Source organism: Geotrypetes seraphini, chromosome 9 (assembly GCF_902459505.1).
Source record: "Geotrypetes seraphini chromosome 9, aGeoSer1.1, whole genome shotgun sequence".
Classification (NCBI taxonomy): domain Eukaryota; kingdom Metazoa; phylum Chordata; class Amphibia; order Gymnophiona; family Dermophiidae; genus Geotrypetes; species Geotrypetes seraphini.
This window is the reverse complement of record NC_047092.1, coordinates 15,452,363-15,467,493: the sequence shown is the minus strand read 5'-3', so window position 1 is coordinate 15,467,493 and position 15,131 is coordinate 15,452,363. Positions and strand designations below refer to the sequence as shown.

The following is a 15,131-nucleotide window of genomic DNA, read 5'->3' as shown; positions in this document are numbered from 1 at the left end:
TCAAAAGACACAATGGACAAAAACTATAAATAATAAAACAGAGAAAACCAAACCTCATACACAGACAGCCGGGACTATACAAGTACCCTAAGCCACCTGAATCATCACTGGTTTGAAAAACTCTGTACATAAATATATAAATATCTTTTCATTCACTTCAAAGGCTTATTTTTCAAAATTAATTTTGTCTTATGCATCAAAGTATATAGAGAGAAATCCAATCTGTCTATGGGACTCCCGCGGAGAATCCCCCAGGTCTATGGTACTCCTGCGGAGATTCCCCCCAGGCTCACAGGACTCCCACAGGGATGGAACCGGGGTTCCTGAGGCCTTGAAAGAGAATTAGTAGAAGAAAGACTAGAGCAGAAACTGGGACCAAGATGATGGAAAAGCAAAATGTCCCACCAGCTACAACAAGGGAGATGTTCATTTTGAGGGGGGCTAAGCTCAAAGTGGGAGGCCCAGCCCCCTCTCATGGTTATGCCACCAGTTGTGCTTAGTACAAAATTAAGTACTTGCTGAGTTTGTTTTGGGGTTTCCAGTTCAGTTATGGCACATTTTTCTTATGCAGCCATTGTGCCTCTCTCAATTCTGCTTTAAATGATTTTGATGCTGTATTGTTTGATTCTTTACTCATTGCTGCATTACAAACCATTTGTGGATCTTGGAAGGACCTCTCACAAGTTACCTAGGCCAGATGGTGGAACCAGATTTGTTTGCTCTATGAGCTTTATATTGCCAAAAAAATCCAACTCATTTCTTTTAACAAGAAATGGTCGACCCTACAGTCTTACGTAGTCACATGACCTAATGTCTATTCTAATTATTTCCGGTGATGTATGCATCTCTTATTTCTGTTCACTGTGATTTGTTTATATTGTATTTTATTGTTGGTTTAAATAAACTAAGACTTATAAAAATATCAAAACTGTCAGAAGTAATTGCTGCTTTTTATGGAGAGACAGGCGGGGACAGAAAAGATTCCTCGTGGGATCGGGCGGGGACGGAGGGGATTCCTCACGGGGACGGAGGGGATTCTGGCTGAATTTCTGGTGGGGACAGGCGGGATTTCTGTCCCCGCACATCTTTCTATGAGGTACCGTCTTGTCCTCAGGAGGAAGCAAGAGAGACACTTCCTACTGATCTGAAAAACCTACCAGAAATCTCTGAATTAAAAAAACAGAGGCAACTGCATTCAGCAAAAAGAAACGCAGGTGTAATAATAACTTTTCAGTTACTGCTCCTTCACTTTGGAACTCTGCCCCAGCCCACCCTAAATCACTTCAAATCAAAGCAGAAAACCTTTCTGTTTCAAGATGCCTTCGGGCCATAACTGTCCTCTTAAGATTGTTTTCCCCCATCAATTCTTTCAGCTTGCAATTTTCGGTTTTCCCTTCCCTCTTGTACCTTCCCTTCTCCATTTTGTACTTTAATACATTGTAGTTCTCCCCCGGTTCCTATTGTTTTCTGTATGTTTTCCATCATTGTTGTTTGTCTCTGTATTAATTTGTATAAATGAATGCTTGGTTTTTAAGCTTTTTGTTATAATATGAATTATGTTATACCCTTTTGTTATTTTAATATTTTAATTATTAGATGTACACCGCCTTGAAGCCTGATTTGGTGGTATAACACATTTTTAATAAACTTGAAGTATAAATGAACGAAAAATAACAACGTGAGACGAGAGGGTTTCTTTGTGTGTGACTATAGTAATGGAATAGCCCATCAGGCCCTCTTATTTTCCTGACAAAGGATGAGGGGGAGGGGAGTAAAATTAAGAAAATGGAGCAAGCTGATTGGCTTCTAATTTTCTATTATTTTTGCGCCCTTCTATAGAGACCAGGTTCTCCGGATCAGGGCCAGCAACGAAGACCAACTCAAGAAGCTTCAGTTCTTAAAGACTCTAGAACACCTCAAGGTACATCACTGACCTCTTTGGCTCATGTGTGCTGATCAGACCGTAGCATAAATCCCAGCAAGCATGTAAAATAATGTGGTTTGGGCTTTACAGTCAAAGAAAGCGTAGCAGGTGAGGAGGGAAAAACAGTATAAGCACAACCAGCACTGAAACTTCAGGAGTTTTATTCCCAGCATCAAATGAATGTCTAGTAGTCACCTTTTTAATCCCATGAAAATTACATGACAGGTACCTGCTCAGGAGAGCTTACAATGTAAGTTAGGACCTGAGATGACAGAGGGGGTAGAGGCTTGCCCAACATGACAAGACGCATCAGTGGGTTGAAAGGGGATTTGAACTTTCCTCAACTTGCATGCACAGATGCGGTCCCGAGCTCAGAGGTTTGTAGGGGCAGAATGGGGTGGAGCTGGAGGCCAAATGGGGTGGGGCTGGGGGCTGAATGGGGCAGGTCTAGACGTCCTCTTTTTCATAGAGGAAATCTGGCAACTACTTCTCGTACTCACCAAAAATGTTTAAAATCAAGCAAAGAATGGAATAAATCGGCTCCCCCCAAAAAATTTCTCTTATTTTGTATATAAATCAGTGAGGGCTCCTTTTACTAAGCCACGTTAGGGCATTAAAGCGCGGAATAGTATGCACTAAATTGCCGCACGTGCTAGACACTAGTTCTAGCCACGTAGCGCGGGTTTAGCGCGCGCTAAAATGCTACATGCGCTAAAAACGCTAACGCAGCTTAGTAAAAGGAGCCCTGAATCTCATTATTATTTTGACGTTCATGGAAGAGAATAGGGCCAGGTTTGATCCAGGTAGACAGAAACTCATTGGCTCTGGAGTAGGATTACCATATGGCTCCAGAAAAAGGAGGACGGACTGAGACATCTGGGCTTTACTTCGATTGAAAGCAATGGAAGTAAAACCTGGAACTCTCAATCCGTCCTCCTTTTTCTGGAGCCATACGGTAACCCTGCTCTGGAGTATCTTTCAAAAATTAAAATGCTGCTGAAGTTTTTCTGGAACCTCCCAGAAGACACTTGAAAAAGAGAAGAGGAGAGAAAGGGAGCGTGCCTGAACCTTGACTGTGCCATTTGCTGCTCCGAGTTTCTTCTTGACGCCTGTTCTTTTCTCTGTAGCTTGATTTCTGGCTGCGCCCCTCGAACCCTGAGATCCCAGTGGACATCCGTGTCCCCTTCACAAGTCTCCAGGCTGTGAAAGTTTACCTGGAGTCACGAGGCATCGAGTATTCCATCATGATCAAAGACGTCCAGGTACATAGAAACTCATTGGCCCTGGAGTGGCTTTTGCAGATCTGCTCAGCTCTTTTGAATGCATGGGATCTTTATGTTTATTAAAATCTTTATATACCACGTTTAGCAAAAAAGGATCCAAGTGGTTTACAATATATATTTCAGAATAACTTTGAAAAGAACTCCATTCAACAATAGCAAGAAAAAAAGAAAATATGTAAACCAACATAAAATTCTATAACATTTCATGCGGGTTTGGTAAATTCCCCAATTTGTATCAAATGTGATAAGGATCTTTGCACATTATCTCATGCTTTTTGGTTGTGTCCTGTAATCAAGTCATTCTGGTCTGCCATCCTTTTATATTTGGGTTCTTTATGGGGTAGTCCTGTTGTGGGTTCTCCAAGGGGAGTAATTTTTGGTAAAGCAGCGGCTTGTGGGGTTTTTGGTAAAAAGAAGTGTCTTTTATTTCAGAAGGCGTGTATGATTGGGCATAAATGTATTATGCAATTTTGGTTATTGAAAGAATCTCCTAGTTTCTGGCACTGGAGGAACCAGTTTCATCGTTTACTGTTGTTTGAGACTTGGGAGGTTAGGCGTTCGTCTAGACCAGGGGTAGGGAACTCCGGTCCTTGAGAGCCGTATTCCACTCGGGTTTTCAGGATTTCCTCAATGAATATGCATGAGATCTATTTGCATGCACTGCTTTCAATGCATATTCATTGGGGAAATCCTGAAAACCCGACTGGAATACGGCTCTCGAGGACCGGAGTTCCCTACCCCTGGTCTAGAAAAACTCGTCTTTTTATGGAAGTTTGGGATCCGTATATTCAAAATCTTTCACCTAGAGCAGGGGTAGGGAACTCCGGTCCTCGAGAGCAGTATTCCAGTTGGGTTTTCAGGATTTCCCCAATGAATATGCATTGAAAGCAGTGCATGCAAATAGATCTCATGCATATTCATTGAGGAAAACCTGACTGGAATACGGCTCTCGAGGACCGGAGTTCCCTACCCCTGACCTAGAGCAAGAAGTTTAATTCGCAATGATTTACGCTGAAGCTGAGGGCTCCTTTTACGAAGCCGCGGTAGCGGTTTAACGCGCATAATAGCATGCGCTAAACCACCGCCCATGCTAGCCGCTACCGCCTCCTCTTGAGCAGGCGGTAGTTTTTGGCCAGCGCGGGGGTTAGCGCGTGATGAAAAGTCACGCGCGTTAACCCCGCTAGCGCGGGCTTTGTAAAGGGAGCCCTAAGGTTGTTTAAATTACATTCCAGTTATTTATTTTTGGCAGCTTTCATCCGGGGAGGGGGAATTGATTATGGGATGGAAGAGAGGAAATGGGGGAATGGATAGGGTGGGGGAGGATTATGGTTTATTATATAAAATGTTTGAAGGAATGATAGAAGTTTGTATAATATATGGATTATAATTTTAACATTTGTGAATTATTTATTATTTGTAAAGAATATCTTTCTGTATCATTTATATATATTTTGACTATATTCCTTTAAAAAAATGTTTGAACATAAAATTCTATAACAATCAAAATATCAATAATAAAAGTTAACTAAGTAATACAAACTGAAAATTTTATTAAAAAATCATAAATACAGATTGTAGTCCCAAACTCGTTTCTTCAATTAAAAAAAAGCCAATTGGAAAAAAATGAGCTTTTATATAGGATTCTTCTTTTCTCAGTTCTTTAGGCAAATTGTTCCATAACCGTGGAATTAATTTAAAAATTGCACAATCTCTGGTTGAGGCAAGATGGGCCTTTGAGATATGGGAAACGGCAATCTCCCGAAAGCAAATGCAGAGACTACAACTGATACAAAATGCAGCAGTCAGGCTGATTTTCGGGCTGAAGAAGTCCGATCACATAACCCCTTCCTACCGACTCCTGCACTGGCTGCCAATGGAGGCACGTACGAAGTTCAAGCTGGGATGTCTATGCTTCAAGGTATTATCTGGTCTAGCCCCTAAATACATAACAGCCCTCTTCTCATTCCCAACCAACAGACATGAAAGAAGTGCACACCTGAAATTCGTCTCCCCACTGGCTACTACAGGATGCAAATATAAGAGATACCATCAACAACTTCTATCGTATCAAGCAGCCTTATGGGGCAAAGACTTAGAAAAACTAATCACACTCACAAACAGTTATGGAGAATTTAGGAAACACCTGAAAACATTCCTGTTCTCGAAATACCTAGGTAACGAACAAGAACAATAGCCCCCTTCGCATCCCAAATCTGATCTTTTAAACTGCTAACCCCTAATCACTAACAATGAATGCTCCATTCAATTTATGGAATTTTTCTAATTCATTGTAAACCGCCTGGTACTTCATGGTCCTGCAGTATACAACCTGTTGTTATTATTGTTAATGCTGTTACTACCAGATGAACACTGCCATACTCTGTAAGTAGCTGTCTGTACAGTTTCTCTTTATTGTAAACCGCCTAGAAGTTGCAAGATTGTTGGCGGTATATAAGAATAAAGTTATTATTATTATTATTATTATCATTCAAAGATCATAATAAACGCCTAAATAACACCAAATTCGAAAGGTATAGGGCTCGTTTTATCAAAGGGCGCTACGGGGGTTAGCACTTCGGACATTTCATCACGCGCTAAACCCCGCGGCAAGCCAAAATACTAACGCCTCGTCAATGGAGACGTTAGCAGCTAGCGCGGCAGGCGGTTTAACGCGCGGTATTCCGCGCATTAAACCCCCTACCGCACCTTGATAAAAGGAGGCCATAGTGGTTGCAACTGACATAATGCTCGATGTGCCAACATCAAGATCTTCAATTTGATCCTAAATCCCATTGGCAACCAATGGAATGTCAGATACAAAGGTGTCACGTGATCACAAACATATGCATGGCCCTAACAACCCAATCGCAGCATTTTGTACTGTTTGTAGGAGCTATAACTGCATATACTAAATTACCATAATCTAATTTAGATCGTACAAAAGCATGAATTAGCGTATGTAAGGATTTCTCATCCAGAAAATCTCGAATGGCTCTAAGATGTCTTAGTGCCCCAAAATCTTTGGCAACCACGGATGAGACCTGTTCCTCAAAAGTTAAATGACAATCGATTATGATCCCCAAATACTTGAAACTATTTACTAGCTTATGCTATAGTTGTTTAAAGAGAGATCTTAATGTCAGCAGCCCACTGTTGTAAATCGGCTTTGGTAACAGCCGTTGCCGATCCGGCACGCCGCAGCCGCGGGAAAGCTCCCCGCTCCGACTCATCCTCAGACGCGCTGTCTCCCGACTCGCGCGCAGACACGCTGGAGTTCCTGCGCACATGGTGAAGGCCTCCCTTCTCTCCTCCACACTCCAGCTGTCTCCCCTCATCAATCTTCTTCCGGGACAGCATGCTTCAACCGCGCTCGGTGTCGCGCACCCCCGGCTCTCCAACTCTCTCAAGAAATGGGCAACCCGCGGTGGGAAAAGCGAGGCAATGTGCAGCTGGGAGTCAGAGCTAAGTCCCTAACCCTCCATCTTGGTCAGTGACGTCACCGGAAGCCTCATTTAAAGAGAGATCTAATTGATTCTACGAATGACGCCTAACTCCTAGGCGCGGTGGAGCGCAATTGGCAATCATCTACTAGGCGCCATTTATAGATTCATGCCTAGTGGCACCTATGAAGTCTTAAGCGCCGGTAGGCAGCAGCATAGTAAGGGGGGAGTGGGGGGGACGGCTCCCGGGTGCCATCTTGGCGAGGGCACAGGCACCCTCCTCTCTGCTCCCCGCTTCTTCCCCATCCCCTCCCACTGCCGCACGTACGTGCCGCTTCCCTTCCCCCATACCTCTAATGTTCCTGGTGCAAGCAGCAACCCCCAAACTGCTGTCATGCCATCTCTGATGTCACTTCCTGGACCTGCGCCTAGGAAGTGACATCGGAGGAAGAGCCGACGCTGGCGTCAGCAGCAGGTTGGGGGTTGCTGCTCGCGCCGTGAACGTCAAAGAGGTACAAAGGAAGGGAAGGGGTGTGCGCTTGTGGCAGTAGGGGGCGGGGAAGGAGTGTGTGGGGGTGGGAGCATCAATGCCCCAAGCGCCTCTCACCTTCGCTACACCACTGGCAGGAGCCTTTGTCCTTCCCTCTCTACTCTGTGACTGAAATGCATTATTTAAAACATTTATATACCGTTTAAAACTAAGCGGTTTACATAATTTACAGACAGAACATTTAAAATAGACAGCTGATAAACCAAGGGCTCCTTTTACAAAACCTCGCTAGCGGTTTCACGCACGTAATAGCGCGGGCTAAACCGCCGGCCGCGCTAGCCGCTACCGCCTCCTCTTGGGCAGGCGGTAGTTTTTCAGCCAGCGCGGGGGTCAGTGTGTGATGAAAAGTCGCGTGCGCTAAAGCTGCTAACGCGGCTTCGGAAAAGGAGCCCTAAATGCATAAATAAAATGGACCTATGACAAAATAAACATGCAAACAATCCTCAGAAAGCTACCGTAATTTGGATAGTAAAGACCGTGGATGGTTCATCAACTTTACTAGAAGCAGCTAGAGAAAGGCGTCTACAAATAACTACGTCTTAAGTCATTTTTTAAAACCTGCCCTTTTCACAGCAGTTTCGTATCTGACCCACCAAGGAGCTCCATAACTTAAAACTCCTGCGCCGCAGAAGTTCCTTTTACCAGTCTTAACAAGTCTTGGATTCACTGACGTCTTCAGTAAAGCTAAATGCTCAGAACGCAAAGATCTTTCTGGTGTATAACTGAGTATACACCGTGCTCAGTGTACTAGACTATTGCAATGTTATTTACTTGTGCTCCACAAAGAAAACCAGGAGGAGACTAAAATTGATCCAGAACACTGCCGTCCGCCTCATATTCGGCCTGAACAAATGGGACCACATCACGCCTTTCTACCACCAACTGCACTGGCTCCCTTTCGAATCCAGAGTCATATTCAAATTCGCCTGCTTCTGCTACAAAACAGTTTTTGGCTTATTACCGAGTTACCTCAATCACCATTTCACGCTGAATCTCACCAACAAGAAATCACGTAGAACCCAGCTGTTCGCCTTCCCACCCCTAAAATTATGCCACTTCAATAGATTTCTCAACAAAACCTTTGCTTACCAGGCGGCTAAGCTGAACCCTTGGCTTGCCCAAATAATATTCGAGGCCCCCTCTTACCTTAGTTTTAGAAAACTCCTCAAAACGCACCTCTTCCGTGAACAGGGATCTCAATCCCATTTGCCACCGGCTTCTCCCCCTTCCCACTCTCCCCCCCTCCACACTTGATCTCACACTCGCTAGCGCGTACCAACCCTTCCTTCTGTCTTACCACTACCCCTGCTAAATCTCAGCTATAGTTTTTTTCCTTCGCCCCCCCTCTTCATCGCTTGTAATTTTTTGTTACAATTCTGTAATTTTGTAGTTTTGACAGTTCTGTAACTTCGTTACAACTCTGTAAATTTGTAATTTTGTCAATATTGTGTAATTTGTGTAAATTTGTAATTTTGTCAATATATTGTAAATCCGTGTATCACCGCGGACTGTAATTAATGAATGTGAACCGCCTAGAACTTTTTGGGTATGGCGGTATACAAGAATAAAATTATTATTATTATTATTATTATATTAATTTTAAACAATTCAGGGCATATGGGAACCGCAGCAGCCCTGACAAACACAAGAATTCCGTGTGGTAGCACACAGCGTTGTCTCTTTGCCCTACACTGCACTGGCTCCTATAAAAAATATCTCTGTTCACATATTTTAGCTGAATATTATCAAACTGAAAATTTGAATAGCCCCATCTTATCCATCCAATAAAAGACTGGGTTTGGAGTGGAGAAAGGACTGAGGAGGAACGTGCTGAAGAGACGGCTCAGGAGTGATGTGATGTGATAAGAGGGCTATAAAATACTGAGTAGAGTGGAAAGGGTAGATGCGAATCGCTTGTTTACTCTTTCCAAAAATACTAGGACCAGGGGGGGCATGTGATGAAGCTACTAAGTAGTAGATTTAAAATAGACCAGACAAAATATTTCTTCACACAATGTGTAATTAAAATATGGAATTCGCTGCTGGAGAATGTGATGAAATCAGTTAGCTTAGCAGGGTTTAAAAAAGGTTTGGATAATTTCCTAAAAGTGAAGTCCTTAGGCCTTTATTGAGATGGCTTGGGGAAATCCACTACTTATTGCTAGGATAAGCAGCATAAAATCTGTTTTACTACTTGGGATCTACTAGGTACTTGGGACGTTGGTTGGCCACTGTTGGAAAAAGGATACTGGGTTGATGAACCTTCAGTCTGTCCCAGTATGGCAATTCTTATGTTTTTATGCCTAAAGTCATGCAGTTGCTGTATTGGCTGAAAATTGATGCCATCCATCATGGCTTCTGACCTCATTTCTAGGCTCTGCTAGATGAAGAGAGAGCTGAGATAGAGTTCAGCCGAAAGCTGGAACGCAATTCCAAGAGTTTCAACTTGGCCACGTATCACACACTGGATGAAGTAAGTATTGTTGAGCTGTGTGTAACGGTATCTGCACAGATCATCTTCACAAAAGTTTAGGAGGTTCTCTGTTATTTCATGTAGTCCATGTGGCAGTTTCCGATCTGTAATGTGCCCCCCCTCCCCCCCACAAAGAGTGAGAATCAGAACTAAACCGTAGAGCTTCATCTGCTGGACCAGTTAGAAACATAGAAACATAATGGCAGATAAAGGCCAAATGGCCCATCTAGTCTGCCCATCCGTAGTAACCATATAGAAACATAATGCTCCATTTGGATGATGGGATGAGCTGCTACATATAGACCAGAAGGTTGCTAGAACATTTTTATAGTTTAACCCAGTTCATTCCCATCCTATGTACCTCCATCTCAGTTGGAATAAGGGCTGGTAAGGGTGGGGTGGGGGGAATGGGACTTGTATACCTTAATGCTTTTATGTGGCTATACATTTAAAGCAGTTTACATGTACCGTATTTGCCGGCGTATAAGACGACCCCCCCAACTTTTACAGTTAAAATATAGAGTTTGTTATATACTCGCCGTATAAGACTACCCCTTCTTCCGCACACCTTCTGCACAACAAATAAAACTTAAAAGAACATCAGAATTTATTTCAACAATTTTAATTAATTCACTAAAGCTGAATAGAACAATAAACCCATGGGAGCTGCCATGCTATTTGTTTTCTAAACTGTTAACCAAACTGAAACTGTCAATGATAGAAGGAAGATAACACATAGAGGGAGAGAGCAAGTGCCGGGCAAGTCCCTAGCAAGTTTGCTGGCATGACAGTTTCCCTTTAAAAGCCTTCAAAAGCCTCCTGTTCGCCCCCGCAACTTCCTTAAGGGCTAGACTCCACACACGGCCGCATGTGCGAGAGACGTAGTAAAGAGAAAAGGGGTGGGGCCAGAGCGCCGCTGCTTCCCGCTGCGCAGGATGAAGGAGCTGGCACCCTTGTCACACTGATGTCCCGCCATGGCCCCGCTGATGTCCCGGCAGGTTTACTAGTACCGTAAGCACCGTAAGGAGGTAAGGAAGGAGATGTTAGGGCATGTAAAGTAAGGGCATGTAAACAGTACCCGGCGTATAAGACGACCCTCGACTTTGGGGAGGATTTTAAGGTACTGAAAAGTCGTCTTATACGCCGGCAAATACGATATGTATATAGGTACTTATTTTGTACCTGGGGTAATGGAGGATTAAGTGACTTGCCCAGATTCACAAGGAACAGTGGTGGGATTTGATTCCACAGCCTCAGGGTGCTGAGGCAACAGCTCTACCACTAGGCCACTCCATGAGCCTTCATTAATAACTACCAAGGGATTTCCCTTCAAATCTGTATCTCTCCTCCCCTAAACATACCTGATCTGATTATTGCAATTATTTATTTATTTTTAGTATTTATATACCACTTATAGGTACTCAAGCATTTTTTTCCTATCTGTCCCGGTAGGCTCACACCCTATCTAATGTACCTGGGACAATGGGGGGGGATTAAGTGACTTGCCCAGGGTCACAAGCAGCAGCATAGGATTTGAACCCACAACCTCAGGGTGCTGAGGCTGTAGCTCGAACCACTGTGCCACACAATGATGATTCTGCTTGGGAGGGGGGGGGAGGGAGGAGGAGGCAATCATAGGGTCTGAATCTGGCCACCAGGTGTTACCCGTAAGAATGATCATACCTCATAATTCTCTACCCATCTGCAACACCATCAGCTCCGGTCAGTTTGAGGAGTGGCAGACCTACCATGCAATTAAGCTTTATCTGGGCCCAGTTTGAATATCGACTGGCCCCGATAACCTCTGGTGGTCAGACAAGACACGTATATTCAGTGGTAGTGCCTGGATTCAGCCTGGAATTGCATATGTGACTCAAATTCTGCCTGTGGCGGACATCAGCACCTTAAAAATCTCTGACCACTGTGGGCTGAAAGTCAGGCCCTTTGATTCAATGTAAAATGGCAGCCCATTCCCACAATGCTCTCATTTTGATTCTATTGGCCACCGCTGACTTCTTTAAGTCAAGTATCTGCCACTATTCACTGGAAAAATCCGTAGCATAACACACCAGCTTTGTATGCCTCATCTTTGCTTCTTCCGTCCACAAACAGATTTACACAGAACTGGACACCCTGGTCAGCGAATACAGCGGCCTGGTCAGTAAGCAGCAGATCGGGACTTCTTATGAGGGTCGTCCATTGTATGTGCTGAAGGTAGGCTTCCTTTCCAAGGCATGGGCTTTGGATATAGTGGCAGTCCTTTGCTACACACTGGTACAAGAAGCAGCAGGCATCTAAGGTTCCTGGAATGTTTCATTTATAATGAAACGGTCTCTGACAGTTCCGGTCTCTTCCACCGCAGGGAAAGGATCCTCTGAAACTTAGAAAGAAGTTAAATAGTCTGTTAGCACTACATCAAATGGAAGAACACTGAAAATACTCTTGCCATCAAAATGACTCAAACGCCAAAGCTCAACACTTAATAACATGGTCCATCAAGCCCAGTAGCCCATTCTCATAGTGGCCAATCCAGGTCACTAGTATCTGGCAAAAACCCAAAGAGTAGCAACATTCCATGCAGACTCCCAAAGAATAGCACAATTCCGGAATCCCAAAGAGTAACAAGGTTCTAGAATCCCAAAGAATAGCAAAATTCCGGAATCCCAAAGAGTAACAAGATTCTAGAATCCCAAAGAGTAGCAACATTCCATGCAAACTCCCAAAGAATAGCACAATTCCAGAATCCCAAAGAGTAACAAGATTCTAGAATCCCAAAGAATAGCAAAATTCCGGAATCCCAAAGAGTAGCAACATTCCATGCAAACTCCCAAAGAATAGCAAAATTCCGGAATCCCAAAGAGTAACAAGATTCTAGAATCCCAAAGAGTAGCAACATTCCATGCAGACTCCCAAAGAATAGCACAATTCCGGAATCCCAAAGAGTAACAAGATTCTAGAATCCCAAAGAATAGCAAAATTCCAGAATCCCAAAGAGTAACAAGATTCTAGAATCCCAAAGAGTAGCAACATTCCATGCCACCCATCCAAGGCAAGCAGTGGCTTCCCCCATGTCTTTTTCAATAACAGACTATGGACTTTCCTCCATGGGTGCAAGTGGATCGATTTTTCACTCTGTCAAAAATGACAAAGACTAGGGGACACTCGATGAAGTTACAGAGAAATACTTTTAAAACCAATAGGAGAAATTTTTTTTTCACTCAGAGTCTAGTTAAACTCTGGAACGCATTGCCAGAGGTTGTGGTAAGAGCGGATAGCTTAGCTGGATTTAAGAAGGGTTTGGACAATTTCCTAGAGGAGAAGTCCTTAGTCTGTTATTGAGAGACATGGGCGAAGCCACTACTTGCCCTGGATTGGTAGCATGGAATCTTGCTACTCTTTGGGGATTCTGCATGGAACGTTGCTACTGTTTGGGGTTCCGGAATCTTGCTACTCTTTGGGACTCTAGAATCTTGTTACTCTTTGGGATTTCAGAATCTTGCTATTCTTTGGGATTCTATATGGAATGTTGGCCAGGTATTAGGGATCTGGATTGGCCACCATGAGAACAGGCTACTGGACTTGATGGACCGTTGGTCTGACCCATTAAGGCTATTCTTATGTTCTTATGGTTTATGGTTTATTAATCTTGTTATACCGCTCGTTCTTTTACTGGTCCAAGTGGTTTACATGAAACAATCAAATTAAAACAAAATAAAGAAAGGACTCCATTGTTAGATAGAATAGACCTAGCTCACACGACAACAAATATACAGGATAACATTCACTCCTAAATAAAATAATAATATTATATTAAGATGTCACAGGACTGCTGACTGAGGACCCCCAAATCATTTAAAAAACATGGGTTAGTTCAGATTGGATCGAATCTAGTTCCGAATGCTTCTTTAAAAACAAACTGTTTTTAACATAGTTTTTTAAAAAGATTTGAATTTTTCCTCTAATCTTAACTCTCGGGGCAAATGGATCCATAAGCTCGGACCTGCAAAGTAGAACGCCTTATTTCGTGCAGACTCCCACCTTGCTCTATTAACCAAAGGGAGAACTAGCCTGTTATCTTGAATAGATCTCAAAGTTCTTGAAGGTGAATAAGGAATTAGAAATGAAGGTAAGTAGTCAGGCTGTAGAGCACAGGTGTCAAAGTCGGTCCTCGAGGGCCGCAATCCAGTCGGGTTTTCAGAATTTTACCCAATGAATATGCATTGAAAGCAGTGCATGCACATAGATCTCATGCATATTCATTGGGGAAATCTTGAAAACCCGACTGGATTGCGGCCCTCGAGGATCGACTTTGACACCCCTGCTGTAGAGAATAAAAAAAAACTTGATGGGGATCCCCACTTCCCCTTCCTGAAGCTTGCCTAACTGCTGGTGCCGCTCCTCCCTTTCCCATGTGGTTCATTGATCTTCTGACTGATCAATGCCGTGTTCTGTACACATGGAGCCCTATACAATTCATAAAAGAGGACCGGTGAACCGTATGGGAGGTGGAGGAGTGACCTCAGCGGCTAGAAGGCTGCAGAGAAGTAAGATGAAGAGAGATCAGGGACAGGCCAGAGCAAATCAAGCACCAGGGCTTGCTGTGTCCGTAGGCCACACCTGGCTGCAAGCTGTAGTTTGGACACCCCCACCTTAGTAAATATGCAACCTTAGGAAAGGGTTCTAATATACTCTACTATATTCAGCATAAAGATAATTGAAATATTGTTTATGGTTTGATTATATCACAGTTCAGCACTGGAGGAATCAACCGACCTGCCATTTGGCTTGATAGTGGTATCCATTCCCGAGAATGGGTCACCCAGGCTACAGGTCTCTGGATCGCACATAAGGTAATTTCAGTATATGTGTGCCATGTTTTATCCAGAATACTGTTCAGTTTAGTAAACAAGATATCCGATTTGTACAACCTGGAGGGTAATTTAGCCATTGTCGCAAACGTGCCCTGAGATCATTCATGTCCACAAAAGTGGTTAGGACTTTGACTCCATTTCTGAATTACAACGGACGTTCTTTACCAACTCACCCGGGCTACTTGGCTTCAGCGCTCTCACGCATGCCAAAGTATGCAAGCTCTTAAGAGGGAGTTTGCTGAGACAGGGGAGAGAGAAACAGAGGGAAACTAGGACAATAGAAAAGGGACTGCAATTTTGAATGAAAACCGAAGTGTTCATTCAAAATAGAGAGAGATGAGACCTTTACTCCCTGAAATGGTGGGAGACCGCCTTGGGTGAATCTCTTCATAAAGGCGGTTAATAAACCCCAGTAGAGGAGGCGATGGAGTTAAAAAATGCATGGGCCAGGCACAAAGGATCCCTAAATAGAAAGAGGGAAAGGGACATTTTGTGGTTGCACTGGTTCAATCAATGATCTGAAACGATGTTAAAACATAGAATTTCGTTTCTGCAAATTGGCACTTAATGAAATAAGCTAACATTTTTCA

General features: G+C 43.4%; 1 protein-coding gene across 2 annotated transcripts in view; it reads left to right on the top strand.

The window, feature by feature from the left end:
- LOC117366847 (carboxypeptidase A2-like) overlaps positions 1–15,131 on the top strand; it is a 34,322-nt gene that overhangs the window by 2,674 nt on the left and 16,517 nt on the right. Inside the window, exons 2-6 of one of the 2 annotated variants that reach the window (XM_033958803.1) lie at positions 1,840–1,921; positions 3,052–3,186; positions 9,572–9,670; positions 11,783–11,884; positions 14,419–14,520. In XM_033958803.1, the coding sequence (XP_033814694.1) occupies positions 1,840–1,921; positions 3,052–3,186; positions 9,572–9,670; positions 11,783–11,884; positions 14,419–14,520 (520 nt within the window). The remainder of the gene's footprint in view (positions 1–1,839; positions 1,922–3,051; positions 3,187–9,571; positions 9,671–11,782; positions 11,885–14,418; positions 14,521–15,131) is intronic. The other variant, XM_033958805.1, reaches the window with a different exon arrangement.